Raw genomic sequence first — 21,769 nt, 5'->3', positions numbered from 1 at the left:
GGAAGCACAGGGTTCTCCAAGTCCATCTCTCTAACCCCATAACGCCCTCTCCCCCTGGCCTCACCCAACTGAGCCCAGTGTCCGCCACGGCCTCCTCTCCTTGGTCTCAGCCTGTAGCCTCCCCATCTCGACACCACTGGGCCCATGTGTACAGTGCCAGGCCTGGCGATGCAGCAAGAGAAGCTTGTGCTTGTGCCCGGCTTGTGCCCGCGGGCAGGGACAGGTGCCCTCCAGGCCCATGCTGATTGTGTCTGGAATGACCACTCTCCTCCCACCCCCACTTCTGAGTGTCCAGGTCTCTTGGTCATGCCAGCCCAGTCTCCCGCCCTCTCTCTGAGCCTCTTCCTCCGAGCCTCTGGCCGGAGCTGGCCTCTCCTGCTGCTTCGATTCCTGTGTTTGCTTTTCCCTCGCCTTGCTGCCTTCGGAGCATGCTTGCCTCTTGGTGAGGACAGACCCTAAATGCAGGGCGGGGACTTACCTGCCTGGCATTTAGCCTGACGTGAGTACAGTGTAAGCGCCGTGATGTATGGCGGTAACTCCAGGGATTAGCGAAAGGTCACTTAGGATTTCCTCCAGTGTGGTTTTTACCACTTGTTCTTTTATGAATCCTGGAATTAAGTACTTATTTATTTGCTTTATGGTACTGGCGACTGAACCCAGGAGCATTCTACCTCTCAGCCACGCCACCAGCCCCGTTGTATTTGTTATTTGGAAACAGGGTCTCGCTAAGTTGCTGAGATTCCTTGTAACCCTACAATCCTCCTGTCTCAGCCTCCCTAGTACGGGGATCACAGGCGTGCGTCACAGCACCTGGCTCAGTCCTGGAGATTTAATAAAATTGCATTTCTTCTTCTGTGAGGACGTACCAAGCACATCGTAAATAATGAGTACTGAGTGAAATACATTGTGATAGAGAGTGGACTGAGGATATGTTTATTCATATAGACATATTTTCTTGAATTAGGCAAAGTCAAATATATTATCCAAATGAAGAGGCACACAACTATATTTCCAGTACTTAGGAGGCTTAGATAGAAGGATCACAGTTGCAAGGTTACTCCCAGCAATTTAGCAAGACCCTTGGCAACTCAGCAAGACCGTGTTCCAAAATAAAAAATAAAGTAAGGCTGGGGGTCTAGATCAGATGTAGAATCCCCCTGGGTTTAATCCCCAATACTACACATACTATACATACAGAAAAAGAAGGGAGGGAGGGAGGGAGGAAAGAAAGGAGAGAGAAATATTTAAAGTTCTCAGCCAGGTGTAGGGGTGCACACTTGTAATCCCAGTACTTGGAAAGCTAAGACAGGAAGATCACAGGTTCAAGTACAGCCTCAGGAAATAGTGAGACTCTCGTTAATCTAGTGAAGACCCTGTTTCAAAATAAAAATCAAATAGGGTTGGGGATGTAGCTCGGAGGTAGATTCACCTGGGTTTAATCACCAGTGCCACACACACAAAAGTTTAAGGTTCTCTTGGCAATTATTTTACTCCTGTTAATGCATATCAGGAGTAACAGTGTCTTTCTCTGGAAACACAGATGGAGAAAACTTAGTTCAGACCTGGGCTTCAGCCTGAGCTCAGCCATCTACCGATCATGCAGTCGGGGCCAGGTTACTCTCTGCAGCTCAGTTTTCATCCCTGGCTGGGAGCAGCTTAGCGAGTGTGTCTTGCTTGTCTTGGAATCTTCACTTCTAAAGCAGTGCTTTAGCCAGGCATAGTGGTGCACACTTGTAATCCCAGTACTTGGGAGGCTGAGACAGAAGGAACGCAGGTTCATAGCCAGCCTCAGTGAGTTAGTGAGGCCCTCTGCAACTTAGATTCTGTTTCAGAATAAAAAATAGGGCTGGGAGTGTAGCTTGGGAAGTGTAGCATGTCCCTGTGTTCAATCCCCAGCACTACAAATGAATGAATGAATGAATGAATGAATGAATGAATGATAAAAACAGTGCTTTGAGCACTAGGTACTTACTGGATACTGGATGAATGGATCAATCTAAATTATCTCCCTTAATTGTCTAATTCATTTTTAAATAGTGATGATCTTGACAGTGAATGTATGATCATAGCCATTTTTATTTTCCTTTTGCAGTTCAAAATCTGATATTTTAGTTATGAGGAGGTAATTTTATTGATCTTACGATGACCATATTCTTTGCTACGCTGTATTTATGTATCAGGGCATGCCAACATGCCATCTCTCAAACCGAGTTTATTCATCCGTTTGGGACTCTGGTAATCTAGTTCATTTTACAATTTTTTTTTTTCAGTGCTGGGGATCAAACCCAGGACTGAGCGATATCCCCATACCTGTATTTTGTGATAAAATATATCAAAATACTATTAAAAAGTAGTTTACATCGTCAAAGTGTTACCTTGCAAAAGTTAGAGAGTCAAGTTTGAGAGCTCTGGGCTTGCCTCTCGGTGGTAGAGACCAAACAGCACATAAGGGTTCTGGGTTCAGTCTCACGTAAACATGCGCACACAAAACCAGGTGCTAGGAAACTGTCAAGAGTTTTAACAGACTATCACAGTTCGGACCCATTCAAAGTAAGAAAAACCTTCCCAACAAAATAAAATACGTGGTTATTAAATTGGTAGGAATTTGGACAGGGACAAAATAGTATAGTACTTTTTCCATTCAAGGTTACGCGCAGTCTTTATAGTGAGGGAACTTACTCTGTGCCAGCTCGGAAGTGGCGATGTTTTTCAAGTTCACTTACTGCCTTTGCAGAACAGACAGTTCATCATGTTGTAAAGTAATTCGATTCACTTATTTACTTAGTCTTTAGCATGAGAGAGATCTGTATTTTAAAATTGCATTTTTTTTTCCTTTTTCAACGTCAGGAGGAGTAGTTATGCCCTGTAATGCTATGTGCTTAAGCAAAATTACACATTCGGGGCATCTAAATTGGCACGCCAAATTATAGGACATTTTAATTATTATGTGGATGTGACAGATTCAATTATTTTTGAACTCTTTTGAGAAAGCCGCCTTTACCAGTGATTTCACAGTAGTAAACAAAAGATTAACAGGAAAATGCCCTTTGTGAGACTTAATAAATGTTTCCCATTAAATACCAGAATTAACTGCAGTATCTAGATGCAGAAAAACAACCTGTGTCCTGCTCAGGACTTCTGCGTACTCTCTTAAGATAAATGCATTCTAAATACGGCCTAAATGCAGAACTAAGTACCACTTAACATCAGAACTGTTTTTCTAGGTACGTCATTTGGGCCAATTGTCTTGGACGCCTTCTCTTCGAAACCATTAACCAAAGCCACTAACAAGTAGAAATGCACAGTGAAGAGCCCCCTCCTCTCCCTTTCAATTTCCAGTGGACGTATTAATGAGCCATAAAACAGCTAAAAGGCAGGCAGCGGAGGAAGCGAGAGAAAGAAGCCGGGGAAGATAATTGTGAGGACGGATAACCAAGCCTCACCAAGGCCGATCGGGCTGCCCTGGTGTGCCGTGCGGCCCGGGGTCGCTGGAATCCAGAGCTCAGTTTCTTAATTGCTTCTTTAGTCTTATCCAAAGAGAAAATTGGATTTCTGGAGATTTCTTCTCTGTAAAGCAATTATGCCAAAGCGGCTTAGGTCGCAGCGCTTTGGGCCCGTCTCTCATAACCCACAAGCGGAGGCAACTACAGGATGCACAGACCCTCACCCACCGGGCCTTAGCCTCTCCTCCCGGCAGACATAGTCCAGGACCCTACAGAAATTTCACAAGGGCTTACTTTTCTTCTAACTCTTGCTGATTCCATCAAACCAGCTTGGCAGCTCATTTCAGCCAGTCGGCTTTCCCAGCTCAGCGTGTGTGTATCAGCGACCCTCAGAGCCCTGTGTGGTGCGTGATGGTGCAGGGTATAATCCCAGCACCTAGCAGGCTGAGGCAGGAGGATCACAGATTCAAATCAGCCTCAGCAATTTAGTAAGACCCTCAGCACCTTGCAACTTAGACCCTGTTTCAAACGAAAAACGAAAAAGAGCTGGTGGTGTAGCTCAGAGGTAAAACGCCCCTGGATTTAATCCCCAATATCGCACATACACACCAAAAAGCTCAGAGTCTGAGAGTTGTAAAAGCCCTAACTAACAATGACAACTCCAAATGCCCTGGGAAGAATATAAAATGCTACAAGATTGCTGAGGGCCCATCATGAGAGTCTAGAACCTTCATTTTCTTTCTTTCCTCTAACATTATAATAATAAAAGGTCAGGTTAGGCCTTTGTTTGCTTTGCAAAACAGGGTAATCAAACCATTTAAACACCCTCCAAGCCTGCCACCCAAATAGAACCTCTATATTCTCCTTCTCCCGCGCCTTTCCGAAATATTGTCTGAGTTATAATATGTGGTTGCAAAACATTGTGTTTCAATGGGCTTCTTTCTGCTGATTACCAGGTTTTGGATGCAGGAAGACTGAAAGAATTTGATGAGCCGTATGTTTTGCTGCAAAATAAAGAGAGCCTCTTTTACAAGATGGTTCAGCAGCTGGGCAAGGGAGAAGCCGCTGCCCTCGCCGAAACAGCAAAACAGGTGAGCGCCCGAGGAGCTCTAATTACGGTGCGACTCGCCCGTTCTCCTCGCTTCTGACTGCGCGCCGCGGGTCTGGTAACGAGCACTGTGAGCCCCTTTTCAATTATAAGCCTCCAGAGACATGGCTGCAACACGTCCCGGGCTGAAGTCAGGTCTGCGAGGACTTGGCGGAAGCCAGTGGGGGGGAGAGGGATGTGAGTATACACACGTGCACGCACACACACATACACACACGTGCAAACAGGTGGGCTCAACATGGGGAAAGGTTTAAGACCGGATTTCGTACCAATTTATCCCCCTATGGGTTCAGATTCTCATAGATCAGGAAACTCCCTTTGCAGATTTAGTGCGCGTGTATGTGTGTGTGTGTGTGTGTGTGTGTGTGTCTGTTACTGGGGACTGAACCCAGGGGCATTCTACTGCCAAGCAACACCCCCAGCCCTGTTTTATTTTTATTTTGAAAAAGAGTTATTTGGTGAGAGCCTCATTACTTGCTGAGGCTGTCCTTGAACCTGCCATCCTCCTTTCTCAGCCTCCCAAGTGCTGGGATTGCATTACAACGCCCAGCTTCAGTGCATTTCATTCTTATTGGTGCTCAGTGTGTTTGAGGTGAGTGTGGGTCCATCCAGGGACTCTGAGAGTGCGGGGGAAATGTGGGATAATGTTCATTTGTTCTAGAAAAATCTACCAAGGAAATGTGTAGATTGTTCATTGTTTTATCATCTGTAAAGAAAACTCCTACTATTCTTTTCTCCCCAGGTTTCTCCTTTTTTTTTTTTTTTTTTTTTGGTGATATTAAGGGTGGAACCCAGAGGCTTTCTACCTCTGGGCTATACTCCCGTTTTTATTTGGAAACAGGATCTCACTAAGTTGCTGAGAGCCTCACTAAGTAGCTGAGGCTGATTCCAAACTTGTGTGATCCTCCTGTCTCAGCCTCCCAAGTGCAGGGATTACAAGCATGTGCCACCACGCCCGGCTCTCCTATTTCTTTTCTATTTAGGATTAGATCAGTCCCATATAGCTCAGGTGTTAGCCAGGCATAGTGGCATATGCCTATAATCCTAGTACTTGAGAGGCTGAGACAGGAGGATCACAGGTTCAAGACCAGCCTCAGCAATTTAGCAAGCCTCTCAGCCACCTAGTGAAGCCTGGTTTGAAATAAAAAATAAAAAGGCTTGGGGGTATAGCTCAGAGGTAGAATGCCCTTGGGTTCAATCGCCAGTACAAAAAAAAAAAAAAAATAGGTTCAGTGACCTCTGTTTCTTCTGCCTTATAGAAGATAGAATCGTCATTAGGATGAATTTAAAATTCATACCTTAAAGCTATCGTCCGAATGGTGCTGAAGCTATACACAGTTTTAAAGACTGTCTGGGCTACATGCTCTCTGCAGAACAACAGCAAAGTGACTTTATTTCATTTTACAAATAGAGTACTTGGGTTTAAGGACTTAGCCAGTGTCACACAGCCACTCATAGCCCTTTTTAATAATTCTCTAAAGTGGGTGTGTATTGATGGACGGAGGATGTGGGCAGGAAAGGCCCGGGTTCTTGCCCATGGTATGCATGGCTTAGGGAGGAACAAGACTGCAGCGGTACCCGAGAGGCTCCCCATCATAACTGCGTCCCAGTCACGGTAACGTGGCTATGTGTTTCATTCTAGTTTCTTTTTTTTTAATTTCCCAGGTTTTAGCACCATACATAAAATAAAAGTGCTTAGTTTTATACAATATATTAAATATCTTAAAGATAACAGAATGAATAAATTATAAATAAATAATAAGAATAAAAAATAAATGAAAAAATTAAACATGTTCCAGGATCTAACAGCCCTTCTATATGGAGGATTTACCCAAAACCTAGCCTGGGTTTCCTTCTGTTTCTGTTTCATCTCTTTGCTCCTTAGAAACGAGGAGCTGTGCCTTTCATTATTTCTTTGAATCCTGTTTCCATTCTCAAAACTGTTAAGTTCATGCCTGTGTGCAAAGTACTATGCTAGGTACTAATAAGCATGTTAGATGTGCCCCTGGCCATTGACAGTATAAAGCAAAGCTTAGATAAGAGCAGAGATACTCGGTTAGTTTGTGGAGTGAAGGTGATGATGTTGATGCTGATGGTGATGGTGATGTTGATGGTGGTGATGGTAGTGGTGGTGATGGTAGTGGTGATGGTGGTGGTGATGGTGGTGATGGTTATGATGGTGGTGATAGTAATGATCGTGGTGGTGATGGTGATGATGGTGGTGGTGATGATGGTGGTGATGGTGGTGGTGGTGATGATGGTGGTGATGGTTGTAGTGATGATGGTGGTAGTGATGGTGGTGATGGTGGTAGTGATGGTGGTGATGGTAGTAGTGATGGTTATGATGGTGGTGGTGGTGATGATGATGGTGGATGATGGTGGTAGTGGTGATGGTGATGGTGAAGTCAGCAGCGACTACAACAATAACATGAAGAATGAGGCTTTGATACCTCTTGTCACACTGCTCTGATACAGGTCCTCTTGTCGTCGTGACTATTGAAGAGTCTGAGGCTTTGAGAGGGAAAGGAAATTGCCCAGAATCACATAGTTAGCTAATAATTGGCAGAGGTGGGGTTCAAACGTGGGCTCAGGGACAGTCAGGACTCCCAGCGTATGTGACTGGGGTAGGTAGCTGCACTCGGAGCGCTGCATTTAGGCCCGAGTCATCTAGAGGCTTCGTCTTCTGCGGCGTCTCCTTCATCAGACCCAATCATTTGGGATCCCTCTATAATCTAGTCATAAAACAGCCCAGAACCTCAACCCTCTCTTGTTTTATGATACCTCAAGCACTTTATATCAAAGAGATATACCCCCAACTATTTGCCAGAGTCCCCCTTTTTAAAGTGTGTCGCCATCATGCTGTCAAGGCATCGAATAGCGAGAGATGGATCATAGAATATTAGATAGATCTAGATTACCTAAGATAACATAGTTCAACACCCTTATTTATTTTAGGTTTTTTTGCATTTTTACATACTTTTACTGGTGCAGTGTAATCATACATCATAGTGAGAGTCAAAGCGATACAAGTACATGCACGCATCACTTGGCGTGTTTCACTCTGGACGCCCTCTCCCTCCTCCTGACCCACGTGTGCTGGTGAGCTCGCGGTGACGTCTCCTGCGTGGACGCATCCTTATTTGGACTGTTCTCGTCCTCGATCCCTGTTGACTGCCCCCTCCCTCCCCCAGTCTCCGTCCAGCATTCTGTTTTCTCTCCTCATTCGACTGAAATCCCTTCTATCTGCGTATTAGAGAGGCGTACGACCCTTGACTTTCTGATCTGTTAGCATTTGCTGCAAATGACATGGTTTTGTTCTTTATTCAACACTCTTATTTTGTGTTCTTTTTTTTTTTTTTTTTTGGATACTGGGATTGAACCTGGGGTATTCTACCACTGAGCTACACCCCCAGCCCTATTTTATTTTTTTATTTGGAAAGTGTGTCTTGTTAAGTTGCTGAGAGCCTCATTAAATTGCTGAGGCTGTACTTGAACCTGTGGTCCTCCTGTCTCAGCCTCCCAAATACTGGGATTATAGGCGTGTGCCACCAATCCCAGCTCAGCACCCTTATTTTAAAGATGAGAAAGCCAGGCGTGGTGGCGCACGCTTGTAATCCCTGCACTTGGGAGGCTGAGACAGGAGGATCACGTAGGTTGGAAGCCAGCCTCAGCTACTTAGGCTTTCAACAACTTAGTGAGACCCTGTTTCCAAATAAAATATAAAATAGGTCTGGGAGTATAGCCTGGAGGTAGAATGCCCCTGGGTTTCACCCCCAGCACCACAAATAAATACAAAAATATAAAGATGAGAAAATAAGACCTCAGGGATTAAGGTGGCCCAACGTTACCCTAGTTTGTAAGAGACACAGAATTAGAAATCTTGTCCTTCAATGGGAGTTTTAATTCAAATACAACATATACACAGACAAGCACATCGGCCTCAGATTTAGGTTCTTGATTCCCTTTTACCTCATTTAGCAGTATTAACGGTGACTTACATTTTAAGTTATCCTTTATTTTACATGCTTTCCACAGTTCTTTATAATTTAGTTTGCATAGCCCTCAAGTGTACATAGCTTTCGCTTGGTCCTCCTGGCAGTTCTTTTGTTTGTTTCGTCTTGTTTTCCTGTTTTGATGGTATTGAGAACTGAACCCATGGTCAGTCTACCTCGAAGCTACACCCTGAGCTCTTTTTTGTTGTTGTTGTTTTGTGGTACTGGAGGTAGAACCCAGGGGCTTTTCTACCTCCGGGCTACATTCTCAGACATATTTCATATTTTATTTGGAAACAGTCTCACTAAGTTGCTGAGAGCCTCACTAAGTAGCTGAGGCTGGCTTCGAACCTGTGCGATCCTCCTGTCTCAGCCTCCCAAGCGCGGGGATTACAAGCGTGCGCCACCACGCCCGGCTTACCCTGAGCCCTTTTAGAGTTTTGGAAACAGGGTCTTAACTAGGTTTCGGAAAGTCTCATTACATTGCCGAGGCTTTCCTGGAACCTGCGATCCTCCTGTCTCAGCCTCCCTAGTACCGGGGTCGCAGGTGTGTGTGCCACCATGCCAGCTATCCAGCAGTTCTCTCTTGTCACACTCTGTCATGAGGACGTGGGGTCTAAGGTTCTCGACGGCACAGCGGGTCAGTGGAGAACACAAAGCACCCTGCTGGGTGAAGTTGGCATCACCCTTACAGCATTGCCCGCCGAGTTTGAGAACACTGCACCTTGTGTCATTTGGCGTCCACAGTGGGACCGGCCACCCAGGCTCACGCGGTGGCAGAGCATCCCTCTGGGACCTCGCGCCTGCCTGACCACTGGTGCGGGTCACCCCCGCACAGAGACATGAGGAAGGACAGGGCTGGATTCCCATCCAAGTTGAATATCTTCTTGACGTCATTTCTGCACACACCGGGTCCTCTTAGGAGAGCAGGCTGTCAGCCTGTCAGCCTCTGAAATGCACAAGATCAAATATCAGCGCATCACTTGGAACTGGAACGCCGGGCGGATTAGTCTAAATCAGCAAGCTTTTCACTCGCGCAGATTAGGACGCCTTTGTTTGAAAAGAAAACCCAGCCTCTGGGAAAAGGTACTTCCAAGTCACGTATCCTTGACCACGTAGTTGCTTTTCTGAAAATGTTGGTGCAGGCGAGCTGAGTCACTCTTTGATGGGCCTTTCGAGATGATCCATGAAAAAACTAGGCAAAGTACTTTCTGTGATACGTACAGCTCAAGGGTGCATTAGCCTGCCGGGCTGCCTGTGCAACGTACTGCAAGCCGAGTGCCTTGACGTGACAGAAACCTTTCTCTCACCGTCCCGGAAGGCAGCATTCCAAAGTCAAGGTGTTAGCGGGGCCGGTCCCTCCTGAGGCCTCGAGATAGCCAGCCGTCCTCAACCAGGGTCCTTCCTCTGTGCATCGTGCCCTGGTTTGCCCTTAGGAGCCCTACTGGATGAAAGCCCACACTGTAAAGATCTTAACATTTTAACTCACTCTCCTCTCGTATCACCCTGTCTCCAAACACAGTCGCATCCTAGGGGGCTGGGGGTTAGCACTTCAGCAGATCTGGGGGGAGAGGGCTGCCATACAGTTGAGCCCACCGCAGAGGGTGAGCGTCTGTGGTTCTCTTCCCTGACACAGCACAGCACACCTATGAAGTGGCATTGTATCTTTCTGCAAAATCCCCACTTACAACTCAAAAGTTACAAAATCCTAACATCCTAGGTTCTAGGAGTCAGAGCCTTAGAGACCAAATAAATTTTAAAAATGTATTTTTTGTTGTTGTTTTGGTTTGGGGACTAGGGATCATACCCAGGGTCACTCTACCCCCTCTATTTTTATTTTATTTTTTTAGGCAGGGTCTTACTAATTTGCCAAGGCTGGCCCTTGAACCTGAGATCTCCTGCCTCAGCCTCCCCAGTACTAGAGTTATACAGGCTTGCACCACCGCACCTAGCTACTAAAAATTATTTTGAATAGTCATTTTAATAGATGATACATGCTAATGCTATAAACTTTAAAAATCACACTTAAAAAAAAACTTTATAAGTAAAAACTAAGTCAGTCACTCTCTCACTCCTGCCATCCAGCACACCTTCTGCAGTTTGGCTGATTCATCTTGTGCATCTGTGACCTTGCGTGCATGTTTTAAGCACAAATGGTTCGTTCTTCTCTGTGCTAAGACTAGAATCTAGGGCCTCGCACATGTTAGGCGAGCGCTGTACCGCTGAGCGCCGTCCCCTGCCCTTTCGTGCATTATCATTTCATATGATAGCTTCAATAATATTGCTCTATATAATTATTCTTTTTCATGGCTCTCTAGTATTTATGCTCTCTCCACTCTTCCTATTTTTTCCAGCCAGTTAGGTTAGCTCTTGTGTGTTCCCCAAAGAAGGAGCTCTCGGGTGTATTTATTTGTTCTCACATTCTGTTTTACAGTTGGTCAGTTTATTTCGAAACAGGGGCTCACTGTGTTGCAAAGGGCCTCACTAAGTAGTAGCTGAGGCCTCTGCCAACCGCGATCCTCCTGTCTCAGCCTCCCGAGTGCTGGGATTACAAGCGTGTGCCACCACGCCTGGCTCTATCCTGTAGGTTCTAAATGGGATGCTTTCATCAAATCTCATTCATACACATTCTCCAAGTTTGGCTTGAATTCCTCTCTGGCCCAGAAATTAAGAGGAAGGATTTTTTTTTTTTTTTTTTATGGTGCTAGGCTCATTCTATCTCTGAGCTACATCTCCCACCCTATTTTATTTATTTTACTTTTGAAACAAGGCCTCATTAAGTTGCAGAGAACCTCACGATGTTGCTGAGGCTGGCCCCAAACCTGAGATCCTCCTGTCTCAGCCTCCCAAGTGCTGGGATTACAAGCGTGCGCCACCGCGCCCGGTTAAGAGGGAAGATTTTTAAGCTTTCTGGAATATGAGGGTTTCATGTTTGTTCTCCATCTTATTCACCAGTTTTACTGGCATTGTTTCTTGATCATGGGATGTTTGCTGGACATTTCTACTCATTCAGAATTCGTCAGGCTTAGCCGGGCGTGGTGGCGCACGCTTGTAATCCCCGCGCTTGGGAGGCGGAGACAGGAGGATCGCACGGGTTCAAAGCCAGCCTCAGCTGGCTTAAGAGACCCTTTTTCCAAATAAAATATAAAATAGGTCTGGGAGTGTAGCCCAGAGGTAGAAGGCCCCTGGGTTCCATCCCCAGTATGACCAAAAAAAAAAAAAAAAAAAAGAATTTGCCTTTGTGCTAGTGGGGAGGGAATTTCTGTGAATATTCTTTGGGAACTCAAGATGCTCAAGATGGAATATTGTCTGTCTCAAGTATATAGCTTGATAACTGGATCGCCCTCATCAGTCACAACACGAAGGTCGTCTGTGTCCTCTTTGTGTTGGTCCGTTTGCTGTGTCTTGTCCCTGGGTGATTTAGTCTCATGCTGTACACGTCGCTCTGTGTATCTTCTGTTATTTCAGCTTTGAAAATGTCGAGGCGTCGTCTTCAGCCCAGTGCTGGGAACGACTGGGGTTTTCACCGTACGTTATATTTCCTACCATTTTAAAGAGCCGTTCTGTGAATTGCTTAATGCTTTTGGGCCTGAGGCCAGGCTGGCTCACAGCTAGGGCTGAGCCTCCCCGCGCCTGTTTTCATTGGCCCTGTCTGTCTTTGATTGCCTTTAATATCCAAAGGTGTGTCTTCATATGGCACAAGGTTCGGTTTTTGCTCTAGATTTAATCTTAGCTCCTTTTTCTTTTTTAGCAGATGAGTTTAGTTCCTTTTTTATTGAGAGTACAGGTGTGTTTTGTCTTGCATTCCATCACGTTATGCTTTCAGTTTTTAGTATATTTTTTAACTTTCTCTGAAGTTTTCTGTTTCTTTGCTATTATTTTATGTACTTAAATGCACTTTGTTATTATTGACTCCCATTATAAACAATAACATAAGCATACTTCTCTTTTTATTCTACCACCAAACTTTTGTTTGTTTTTTTCCAAACCTTAAGTATACTTTTATTACACTATTATACTATTATACTATTTATTTATTTATTTATTTATTTTTGGTGGTACTGGGGTTCCTGGAAGCCCTTCTACCTCCGGGCTACACTCCCAGACCTATTTTTACATTTTTATTTGGAAACAGGGTCTCCTAAGCCAGCGCGCGCAGCTGGCTTCGAACCTGCGCGATCCTCCTGTCTCTGCGTCCCAAGCGTAGGGATTACAAGCATGTGCCACCACGCCCAGCCTATTATACTATTTTTATGTTTATATTTTTATATTTTCTTTCCTTATTCATTCATTTATTTACTTACTTACTTTGTGGTGCTGAGGATGGAACCCAGGAGCATTCTCCCTCCGAGCTACCCCCCAGCCCCATTTTATTTTTTATTTAGAAACAGAGTCTCCCTAAGTTGCAAACAGCCTCTCTGAGTTGCCGAGGCTGGCCGCGACCCTGTACTCTGCTGTCTTAGCCTCCCGAGTGCTGGGATCGCAGGCGTGAGCTACTGTGTCTGGCAGCTTCCCGGCTTTAAGTGATGTCTTTCTTCTCCATTTCTCAGCTGACTGAAGCTTGTGCTCTGGTAGAGCCCTACCTTCCTTCCTTCCTTCCTCCCCTCCTTCCTCCCTCCCTTCCTCCCTCCCTCCCTTCCTTCCTTCTCCCCAGTGCTGGGGATCAAACCACTGAGTCACATGCCCAGCCCTAGTATAGTTCTTTTCAGACTTCAGGCTGCGATCCACTGGTGGAATTAAGGGTTCCATTCAGTCTCCCACAGTCTGTGTGATTTTTTTTTTTTTTTTTTTTTGGTGGTACTGGGGTTCCTGGAAGCCCTTCTACCTCCGGGCTATACTCCCAGACCTATTTTATATTTTTGAAACAGGGTCTCTTACGCCAGCGCGGCTGGCTTCGAACCTGCGCGATCCTCCTGTCTCTGCCTCCCAAGCGCGGGGATTACAAGCGTGCGCCACCACGCCCGGCAGTCTGTGTGATTTTTAAAATCGAATTCGAAACGATTGGAATGGAAGGAAAATAGCCACAGGCCTTTCGTAGTAGCGCCGGATCTTTCACGCATCTCCCTTCAGAACTGATGGACGTGGGTGAGTGTGCACTGCCAGCACTTAAGGTGGAATGCGTTTCTTAGTGGGTGTCGGGCATTTTTTTTTTTTTTTTTTGGTGGTACTGGGGGTGGAACCCAGAGGCTTTCTACCTCCGGGCTATACTCCCAGACCTTTTTTATATTTTATTTGGAAACAGGGTCTCACTAAGTTGCTGAGAGCCTCACTAAGTAGCTGAGGCTGGTTTCGAACCTGTGCGATCCTCCTGTCTCAGCCTCCCAAGTGCAGAGATTACAAGCGTGCGCCACCACGCCCGGCATTTAAAAAAATAAAGGAGCTGTAGACGAGGCTTCGTGGAAGCTAGAGCCCTGACTCGCTGCTCACTGCGTACTTGGCAACTTCTAACCTAACTTGGCCGTTACAAAATTCCTGGTCACGTTCTCTTTCCCTTCATGTTTTGTACTTTTTACTCTGAGGTCTTCTAAGTGTTTATCCCGGCCGGCGAGTCGAAGTCACACCAGACATAACTTGTTCCTTTCTCTCGAGAGACCATGGAGTTCCTTCTCCATTTTGAAGGTCATTCGTCTCTCCTGGGATCTCACTGTTCCCCCTTTTGACTCTAGATTCAAACCTTCTTTTGTTTATAGACATTTACTTCAATTGTATCTTTGAGGTTTTTTCTTTGATCACATTGTCCTCTTTTCAAGTATCATGTCTATGTTATATGTTGTTTGTCTATTTATTTATGTGTTTATTTTGTGGTACTGGGGGTGGAACCCAGAGGCTTTCTACCTCCGGGCTATGCTCCCAGACCTATTTTATACTTTATTTGGAAACAGGGTCTCACTAGGTTGCTGAGCGCCTCACTCAGTAGCTGAGGCTGGCTTCGAACCTGTGGTCCTCCTGTCTCAGCCTCCCAAGTATTGGGCCCTAGACCCTTGATTCTTTGTGTGTGTGGCGGGGTGGGGGATACTGGGGAAAGGAACCCAGGGGCATTCTACCTCCAAGTTACACCCTCAGCCCTATTTTTTATTCTTTATTTTGAAACAAGGTCTCACTGAGTTGCAGAGGGCCTCACTAAGTAGCTAAGGCTGACCTCAAACCATAATCCTCCTGTCTCAGCCTCCCAAATGCTGGGATTACAAGTATGTGCCACCATGCCCTGCCCCTTAATCCTTTTTAATTATTAACTTCCAGGTATTGGGCTGGGGGTGTAGCTCAGTGTTAGGACACTTGCCTTATATACAAGAGGCACTGGGTTCTATCTGTAACATAAAATGGGGAAAAAAATCAGATCTTTCTCAGGTACTTTTCCTGCCCTCTGGCTCCTATTCCCATGTCTCACACTGGTTTGTTCCAGCCACAGCTAACCATCTTCATGCTACCTCGGGTAAAACTGTCATGCCTTTGATACTTTCTTCTCTTCCACTCCACTTCCACCTGCCAGCCCAGGCCTCATCATCCTCTCCTGCTCGCCACGTTTCGCTGGACATTTCCATCCCTGCGGTGCGCTGGTTCGTGGTTCCGCTCCGTGGTCCTTGAATGTTTTGCGTTGTTTTCTATTATTTTCATCTGCTCAGTGAAACCCTTAGTACCCCTTTGATACAAGGATTAAACCCAACAGCATTCTACCTCTGAGCTGCACTCCAGCCCCTTTACATTTTTCTGTTTTGAAGCAGGGCCTTGCTAAGCTGCCGAGGCGGGCCTCACATCTGTGGTCCTCCCGTCTCGGCCTCCCAAGGTTACAGGGACGCCCCACGCGCCCGGCTCAGTGTCTGTTCTCTGTGCGTCATGACTGTCTTGTTCCCCCTTCCACATTTCTGTTTGCGTAACTTTTACAGATCTTAGATTACTCTTTTATTTTTGTTATTCCACCTTCAAATCAAATGGCTTCTCCCTAGACCATGTTGCTATGGGGTGGTTGTGGCTGGGCCGTCGTTCCTCCATCCTTAACATAAAAGCCACTTGTGACCCGAGAGCCGCTGGGCGGTGACGGCGCCGCCCTCACGTCAGAACCTCTCCTTTCCCGGGGCCTCCGGTGCGGGCGCCTCGGGAAGGCCGTTCCTGCGCGATTCCGTCCGCACACCTTGCAGCTCGCTGCACCCTCACGATTATTGCTGGGATGTGTCCCCGCTCCATCTGGCCCCAGCCTCCCTGCTCCGCTGCACATGGTGTCCCCTGCAGATATTTTGCCAGTCAGGATTTTTGGTGGCCCTTGATTTCATTCAAGGCTGAGCTTATATCAATATCTGTGATGTGTAAGGTGACTTCTGAAAGGCCAGGAGACAAGAACCGCATTATGGGAAAAGCAGAAAGCCCTAACTCTCCAACACTCTTTGACAATCATATACGTACAGCAATGGATACCAAAGTCAGACCTGCTGCAAAGAGGAGGAGCTGGGAAGAGTTCAGCGTGTGGGATGGGGCCATTCAATCCAATGTAAATAAAAGCCCTGTCACTGTCCTTTGTCCATGAAGGGGAGCTTTACTTGCTCTCTTGCCTTGAGTAAGAGCTACTTCCCTCGTGGTGGCTTTGTGGATGAGCTAGAGCTTAAATACTACACATAGTTTCAGCCTACATTCGTGGAACTCTTTGAACCAAACCGGAGAGAGCCTGTACCCAGCTCGCCCGGAACTTGAGATCTCCGGGCTTTATCTCCTTCAGTCTTTACAAATGTGCTGATGTGACACCCTTATCCCTTTGTTGACACATGAAGAAACCAAGGAAGAAGCATTTGAGTAATGTCTCAAGGTCACCAGCTAGTAAATGATGGGCCTCCAGCTTCGGTAATGGCTCCGCTGGACTCTTCTGCCTCCTGGGTGCCCATATTCACTCGGTTGCAGGTGTCTCAACTAAGACCCGGGGGTTCTGTAAAGATAAAATCAGAAGATCCACAAAAGAGACTCCTAAGCATTTTGCATGCATCTTTCAAGCCAGGTAATGCTGCTACTTTGGGGGCACTAAGGGGCCACTTCTCTGAGCAGCTTTCAGAAACACACCCAACACTTAGCGTGTTTTCACCCTGCGCTTTGCAGCCGTTAATTAGTTCCTATGAGGTAAGTCACTGTTATCTCATTTCACAGATGAGGCAGCCAGTATGGAGAGGAGTTAAGTCGTTTTTTCCAGGATCAGCAGTATGTCTTGGGAGGGAGGGAGGGCCAAGGCGGGACTTCCCCATCCTGCTCGGCCTGACCTTAGGACCTTGCTGGAGAGGGCCCATCATCGCCTCTGCTTTTACAAAAAGGATGCTCTATACCACCTCTGCCATTATCCAGAGCATAAAACATGCTAAAGTCAAGAAAAAGAAAGGTCGAATAAAGGATTTTATACAGAGGAAGTTTTGTTGTTGTTGTTGTTGTTGTGTTCTGTTTTGTTTTTGTGAGTCTGAGGAGGGAACCCAGGGGCATTTGACCTCTAAGCTACACCCCCTGCCCTATTTTTTATTCTTTAATTTGAAACAGGGTCTCACTAAGTAGCTGAGGCTGTCTGCGAACCGCGATCCTCTAGTCTCAGCCTCCCGAATGCTGGGATTACACCCAGCTAGAGGAAGTTATTTTAGACCAAGCATTTCATATGAGGAAACTAAGACCATTTTGGCTAAGAGTTGCTAGTATGCTAATAGCAATGTTTTCCCCCCTCCCTTCCTTTATTTTTTTCTCTCTCTCTCCTTCCTCCTCCTCTCTCTCCCTCTCTCTCTCTCTCTCTCTCTCTCTCTCTCTCTCTCTCTCTCTCTCTCTCTCTCTCTCTCTCTCCTTCTCTCTCTCTTTTGGTGGTGGTGGTGGTACTGGAGACTGGAGATTGAACTCAAAGGCATCCAACCTCTAAGCTACACTCCTACCACTACACCTGGCTTATAACAACATTTTATTTTTTAAAAAATTACATTTATGGCTGAGCGTGGTGGCGCACGCTTGTAATCTCCGTGCTTGGGAGGCGGAGACAGGAGGATCACACAGGTTCAAAGCCAGCTGCACTGGCTAAGAGACCCTGTTTCCAAATAAAAAAGTATAAAAATAGGTCTGAGAGTGTGGTCCGGAGGTAGAAGGGTTTCCAGGAACCCCAGTACCACCAAAAAAAAAAAAAAAAAACAAAAACACACATTAATGCTGGGCATGGTGGCACAAGCTTGTAATCCCCATGCTTGGGAGCTTGTCACACAGGTTCGAAGCCAGCCTCAGCTACTTAGTGAGGCTGTCAGCAACTTAGTGAGACCCTGTTTGCAAATAAAATAGAAAATAGGTAGGTCTGGGAGTATGGCCCAGAGGTAGAAAACCCCTGGGTTCCACCCCCAGTACCACCAAAAAAAAAAAAAGAAAAGAAAAGAATGACATTGATAAGGATATCAACTTTTAAAAGTTGAATGCAAATTGCATTTCCATTTTTTTTTTTTTTGGTGGAAGCTGTTTTTAGTTTCAACAAGATATAATCCTTTGGGCTATATATATATATATATATAACCACAGAAAACATATCTACCTCAAAAAATAGGAGATGACATGGAATTTTTCCTCCACCCAAAAGTGTCTTATATTTGTAAACTTGAGTCGTAATGGACATAGCCTCCAGTTTCACCCAGTGGAGTCGTTATTGGAGAATTTCTTATTTTTCTTAAAGGACATTTTTAATATGTTGAATTTTCTATGTACCAATATGTTTGGAGTAGCAAATATGCAAGCAATAAAAGAAAGTACACTTAATATGTAAGTAGGTGTCTCGGTATTCTTTTGTACGTGAAGTCCATTATCTTCAGTGATAACTTTGTTGACAGCACCCACAAATATATTTGGAGCCAGGTTTTATAAAACAGATAGAATCGTATAACTCAGAGGCCCACGGGGCTCATGACCCGTGTCAGCCTCAAAGAGATGGTACATATTCTGTTTTAAAGACTCAAACAAAACTTCTTACATTCTTCTTTGGAAAAAAGAGAGAAAAATTACCTCCACGCTCCTTTTTCACCTGAGCGCATTTGGAGATAAGAGCTCACAAGTCTTGACATTATTTCATTTTGTTATACGCATCTGTCAAGGAACAGAGATACGATACAGCTGCTAAAAACCGACGATGGTGGAACAGAGAAACTTGACAGCGTTTCATTCCCTTTATGTTCTGATTATGCATTTATCAGAAAGCCTGTATCTCTTCTAGTTCAGCTAGAAATTGGTAGAATTCAGGAAGTCAAAGGCTTGGCAAAGAACTGTCCTATTATTGGGGTATCATCTTACATTTTAGAGAAGTTGCTTGGTTGGGTCATTGTGAAAGCTTTCCCTCTCTTCATTATTGTGGCCCCGTATCCACAGATCACATTTCTATGGGCCTTCTGACTGCTTTGCCGCACAAATTAAACGCTGGGATATTTCATACATAGACGCCAGCATTTCAATGCGTGTCAGTCAAGAGTTTATAAAATATAGGGATTACAACCCGATATTAACATCCAAATCTATTGTGCTCACTTTGTGTGCGAAAATGAGAAACCCTCGTGCCGGCTGCTAGACTTCCCTGCCTCTTTGTCCCCCTGTTTTTAATTTATCTCCAGGTTTCGAGCCGGTGAGATGATGTTGCTTATCAATTTAATGGAGTGAGAAAAAACGTATCTGTGAATCAGAATGATCAGAACTAAAGTGGATCTACAGGTGGTTTGGCGTCCGGCCCAGCCCAGCTGAGGGTTTCAGTGGGGCGAGTTTCTCCGTAGAATAGATCCATCCTTGATTTTTAATTGAACCTCAATGAAGGGGATGATTTGCTTTATAGGAAGGAAGAAACGAACATAGAAACGCATTGCTTTAGAGAAGACGACTTTGAAAGTTCTAAAGATGTTCTTTTCATGCCCCCCCCTTTTTTTTGACAGATGTACTACAAAAGGAACTATCCGGATATCACTCATACTGACCCCGTGGCTCTGAACACTTCCAATGGACAGCCCTCAGCCTTAACTATTTTTGAGACCGCGTTATGATCCTACCAAGATGTCGAGTCTGTTCCAGCGGCTTTTCTCCGTGGTTATTGCACTGTGTAAACTATACCGGACTTCCTCCTTTTTGACTCTAGCAACAAATATTTACACATACAAGATGCTAGTTTATTGGGGTTTTTCTCCCAACTTCATCCAGTGATCCCAAGTTCTACCAAAAATGGTATGGTTGTTTTTTAAGGATCCAAATGAAAGGTGCAGGTCACCAATAAGAAATGTCTACCAGGTTTTGTGCCTTAAAAGACCCCAGAGCCAAAGCCCATTTTATAAGGAATAGAACAAAGTTGTCACGGGTTTTGTAGTTATTGTTGTTGTTGTTGTTGTTGTTTGGGGGCTTTTATTTAATCCTTTCCCCCCCCCAAAAAAAATGCATACTGATTTCCAGTTCTATCAGGGATTCTTCTCACTTGAAGACTGTGTGAAGCTGCCATTTTGTCTCACCGCTTTCTTTAACATTACTAGGGTCCATCGCCTTCCCCAAGGCATCTGGTTAGAAGACAGATAAAAACTATTGAGGGGGAAAAAACATACTTTCACTTAAGCGACATTGTAGTAGGGAGACTCCACCCTGCCAAAAGATAAAAGACATATGGTTAAAGTAGAGAAGGACAGTACTTTATTGTTTTTCTAAATGAGAAGGAAGAATAAATACACTTTCTCAAAATGGGAGCTTTTGTAGGCAGTTTCATAATGAAGAACAGACACGTGACCAGCCCTCGTCCATTATATTTTCCTGACTCCGTGACATGAAACTGCTTCAGTTTCTAACTCAGCATAGGGATGCTTTCCCAAAAGGCCAAACCTCTGACTCTAACTCCTGAGACATATAGTATTATTCTGACTTGGATTTCTGGTTCACTGCAGGTAAACCTCTATTGACTACAGCCTTCTGGGCTAGCCTTTCTTGAAATCCTTTCAAAATTGCATACCTAGGCTCCCTTGGCTTGGTGAGGAAAATGAAAACCATTGCAAACACTGACTGTAATTATGTAGTGTGTTCTCAGGAAGCATCCAGAAGCTTCGCTTTCAGGAGCCTGTCCGGATTGGTTTACTTCTGACCACGAATGGCAGTTTCTTTAGGACCCTCTGATTTAATGACTCAACAAACCACAGTACTTCCTGGGATCTCTTGTACCTCATTTGAACTGTGGGTCTTTAGTTTTTCTCGATGGTGGTAGCTATGGTATGTTGAGCTCAAGTTACAAAACATTTTACTGTCACACTTAAAAACGGAGTCTCATGACCTCTCAAAATAAGGTATAACCACCCTTAAACTGCAAAATTAAAATACAGATAATGGATACGCACACACACATACACGTGGTTTGTAGACTCGTCCACAGAGAGAAACAGATGTCTTGTAGAATGAAGCATTGAAAAACACTCACACAGAGAACCACCAAAACCCACTGTTGTCGTGGCTGTTTGACTTTGTGTTTGGAAGCCTGTGATTAATGTTCAGCCCAATAAATCATGCATAGTAAGTTGTTTATCAATAGTCAGGGTTAGTATTTCAGGAGACTGTTTAAACACTAGAAATGTTTTCAAGGTTATGTATGTTTATTTGCTCTTTAAAGATTATAAGCAGTCATATAAACATGTTTCTCTTTCATTTCTGTTTTGATGTCATCATAGGATTTTTAATGAAACAGAACTCAATTGAAATAAATGACAGTTTTCATCTCCATTCAGAGATCTGTATTTTTGTTCTTAAAGGGATTACTGACTCACGTCCTTGCTGATGGAAGCGAGTTTTCCCAAGATCAAAAGAATATCTCCCGTTATCAACCAGTTTTCTTGGCTGCCACGTGTACCAAGTATTCTAAGCAGCTACGTGGGTTGCAGATAGCTGAAACAGTTGTTGTTGAAGGGGTCCAGTGTTTCCCCTTCCTAGAAGAGTTTCCAGCAAAGTTTTTGTTTAGCCTTTTGTTTTAAGGTGACTAAAACATCTATTGTTGCAACATCTAAAACATTATAGAATACTTCTCCAAAAGTGGTCCCCGGGCCTGCAGCAACACCTGGGAACTTATTTTTAAAAATGCAGATAAGCCAGGCATGGTGGCACCTGCCTGTAATCCCAGTACTTGGGAGACTGGAGGGTCACAGGTTCAAAACCAGTCTCACCAACTTAGTGAGACTCAGCAACGTAGTGAGACCCTTTTTCAAAATAAAAAATAAAATGCAAGTGAATTCTTATACTTCACTCCA

General features: G+C 44.9%; 1 protein-coding gene across 3 annotated transcripts in view; it reads left to right on the top strand.

Moving 5' to 3' along the window:
• ABCC4 (ATP binding cassette subfamily C member 4 (PEL blood group)) overlaps window positions 1–19,546 on the top strand; it is a gene marked incomplete at both ends in the record, with an annotated part of 289,171 nt that extends 269,625 nt beyond the window's left edge. For all 3 annotated transcript variants that reach the window (XM_080688958.1, XM_080688957.1, XM_080688956.1), the window contains 2 exons: window positions 4,400–4,534; window positions 19,439–19,546. In XM_080688958.1, coding sequence (XP_080545084.1) covers window positions 4,400–4,534; window positions 19,439–19,546 — 243 coding nt within the window. The remainder of the gene's footprint in view (window positions 1–4,399; window positions 4,535–19,438) is intronic.
• Window positions 19,547–21,769: the final 2,223 nt, after the last annotated feature.

Source organism: Muscardinus avellanarius (assembly GCF_963383645.1).
Source record: "Muscardinus avellanarius genome assembly, chromosome: 2".
Lineage (NCBI taxonomy): Eukaryota > Metazoa > Chordata > Mammalia > Rodentia > Gliridae > Muscardinus > Muscardinus avellanarius.
Note: the sequence above shows the minus strand (reverse complement) of the source record. Positions and strands in the feature narration are given on the sequence as shown.